General features: G+C 41.8%; 1 protein-coding gene across 1 annotated transcript in view; it reads left to right on the forward strand.

Annotated features, from left to right (window-relative positions):
- Window positions 1-865, forward strand: part of grin1b (glutamate receptor, ionotropic, N-methyl D-aspartate 1b) — an 82,679-nt gene extending 81,814 nt beyond the window's left edge. Inside the window, 1 exon segment of the mRNA XM_034691484.1 lies at window positions 800-865. Within this exon segment, the coding sequence (XP_034547375.1) occupies window positions 800-865 (66 nt within the window).
- The last annotated feature ends 284 nt before the right edge of the window (window positions 866-1,149 follow it).

Consider the following 1,149-nt stretch of genomic DNA (forward strand, 5'->3'; position numbering starts at 1 on the left):
GGGTCGCCGGTTCAATTCCCGACCAGTTGGCCATTTCCTGCACGTCTTCCCCCGCTTTCTGCTCCCCACATTTCCTGTCTCTCTTCAGCTGTCCTGTCAAATAAAGGCAAAAGAGCCAAAAATGTAACTTAAAAAAAATAAAAAAGTCAGATAAAAAAGTTAAGTCTTAGATTAACTTAAAAAAAAAAAAAAAAGTCACTCTCCTTCACCAAAAAAAAGAGATATTTTAAAATGAAAAACACGCACTTGCTCACTTCACAGACTTCAGACTTCAGGTAGGAGCTGTGCCACACAGCTGCGTTTATCAGGCAGTAGTCTTGTGTGTTTCATAGACTGAATAAAAGATGGACAACATGACAACCTTCAAAAAGTGAAGCCAAAACAAACCTTCAAGCTCCCCTCTGATGACTGCCTGCAGGCTAGGTCATATAGCTTCATTTGGGAGAGCAACGTCCCACAATAAATGAGCAGTTGAGGCCGGGGTCTGTATAATAAGTGTTTTTATTAATGGAGTTTGGTGGCTTTGAAAAGGCTGCAATCTTTTTTTTTGTTTTTGTCTCTCAGAACTCCAAATACTCACAAAAAAGGGACCATATTGAAAACACAGCTTTAACCCTATTATTCAATTTTTCTTCGTTTTCAAGAAAAGTCCAGAAAAATGTGTCGAGTGTAACTAAAATCAGGCAGAATCAGACGTCCGCCATCTTGGCTCTGAAGTTGGTATTGAAAGTGTTAAATTAATGTGTGTGTTTCCTTTGCTTTCCTCTCTCTCCTTCCTTTTTTGTCCCTCTCTTTGTAGCCGTACCCGACTGACATCACCGGCCAGCTCAACCTATCAGATCCCTCCGTCAGCACCGTGGTCTGAGAGAGAGAGAGAGAGAGAGAGAGCTTCACTGCTGCTGCTGAGCCTCACACACACACACAAACACACACACACACAAACACACACACACATATACGCATATATAGACCCTCTGGACACACACACACATTACAGAAAAAATCACACACACACACACACACACACACACACACACACACACACACACACACACACACACACATATTATATAAACAAACAGACATCATGTAAACACACACAGATGGATGGACTGAACCTCCTCTGAGACAGGAAGGAGAATATGATGG

Source organism: Notolabrus celidotus, chromosome 9, assembly GCF_009762535.1.
Source record: "Notolabrus celidotus isolate fNotCel1 chromosome 9, fNotCel1.pri, whole genome shotgun sequence".
NCBI lineage: Eukaryota > Metazoa > Chordata > Actinopteri > Labriformes > Labridae > Notolabrus > Notolabrus celidotus.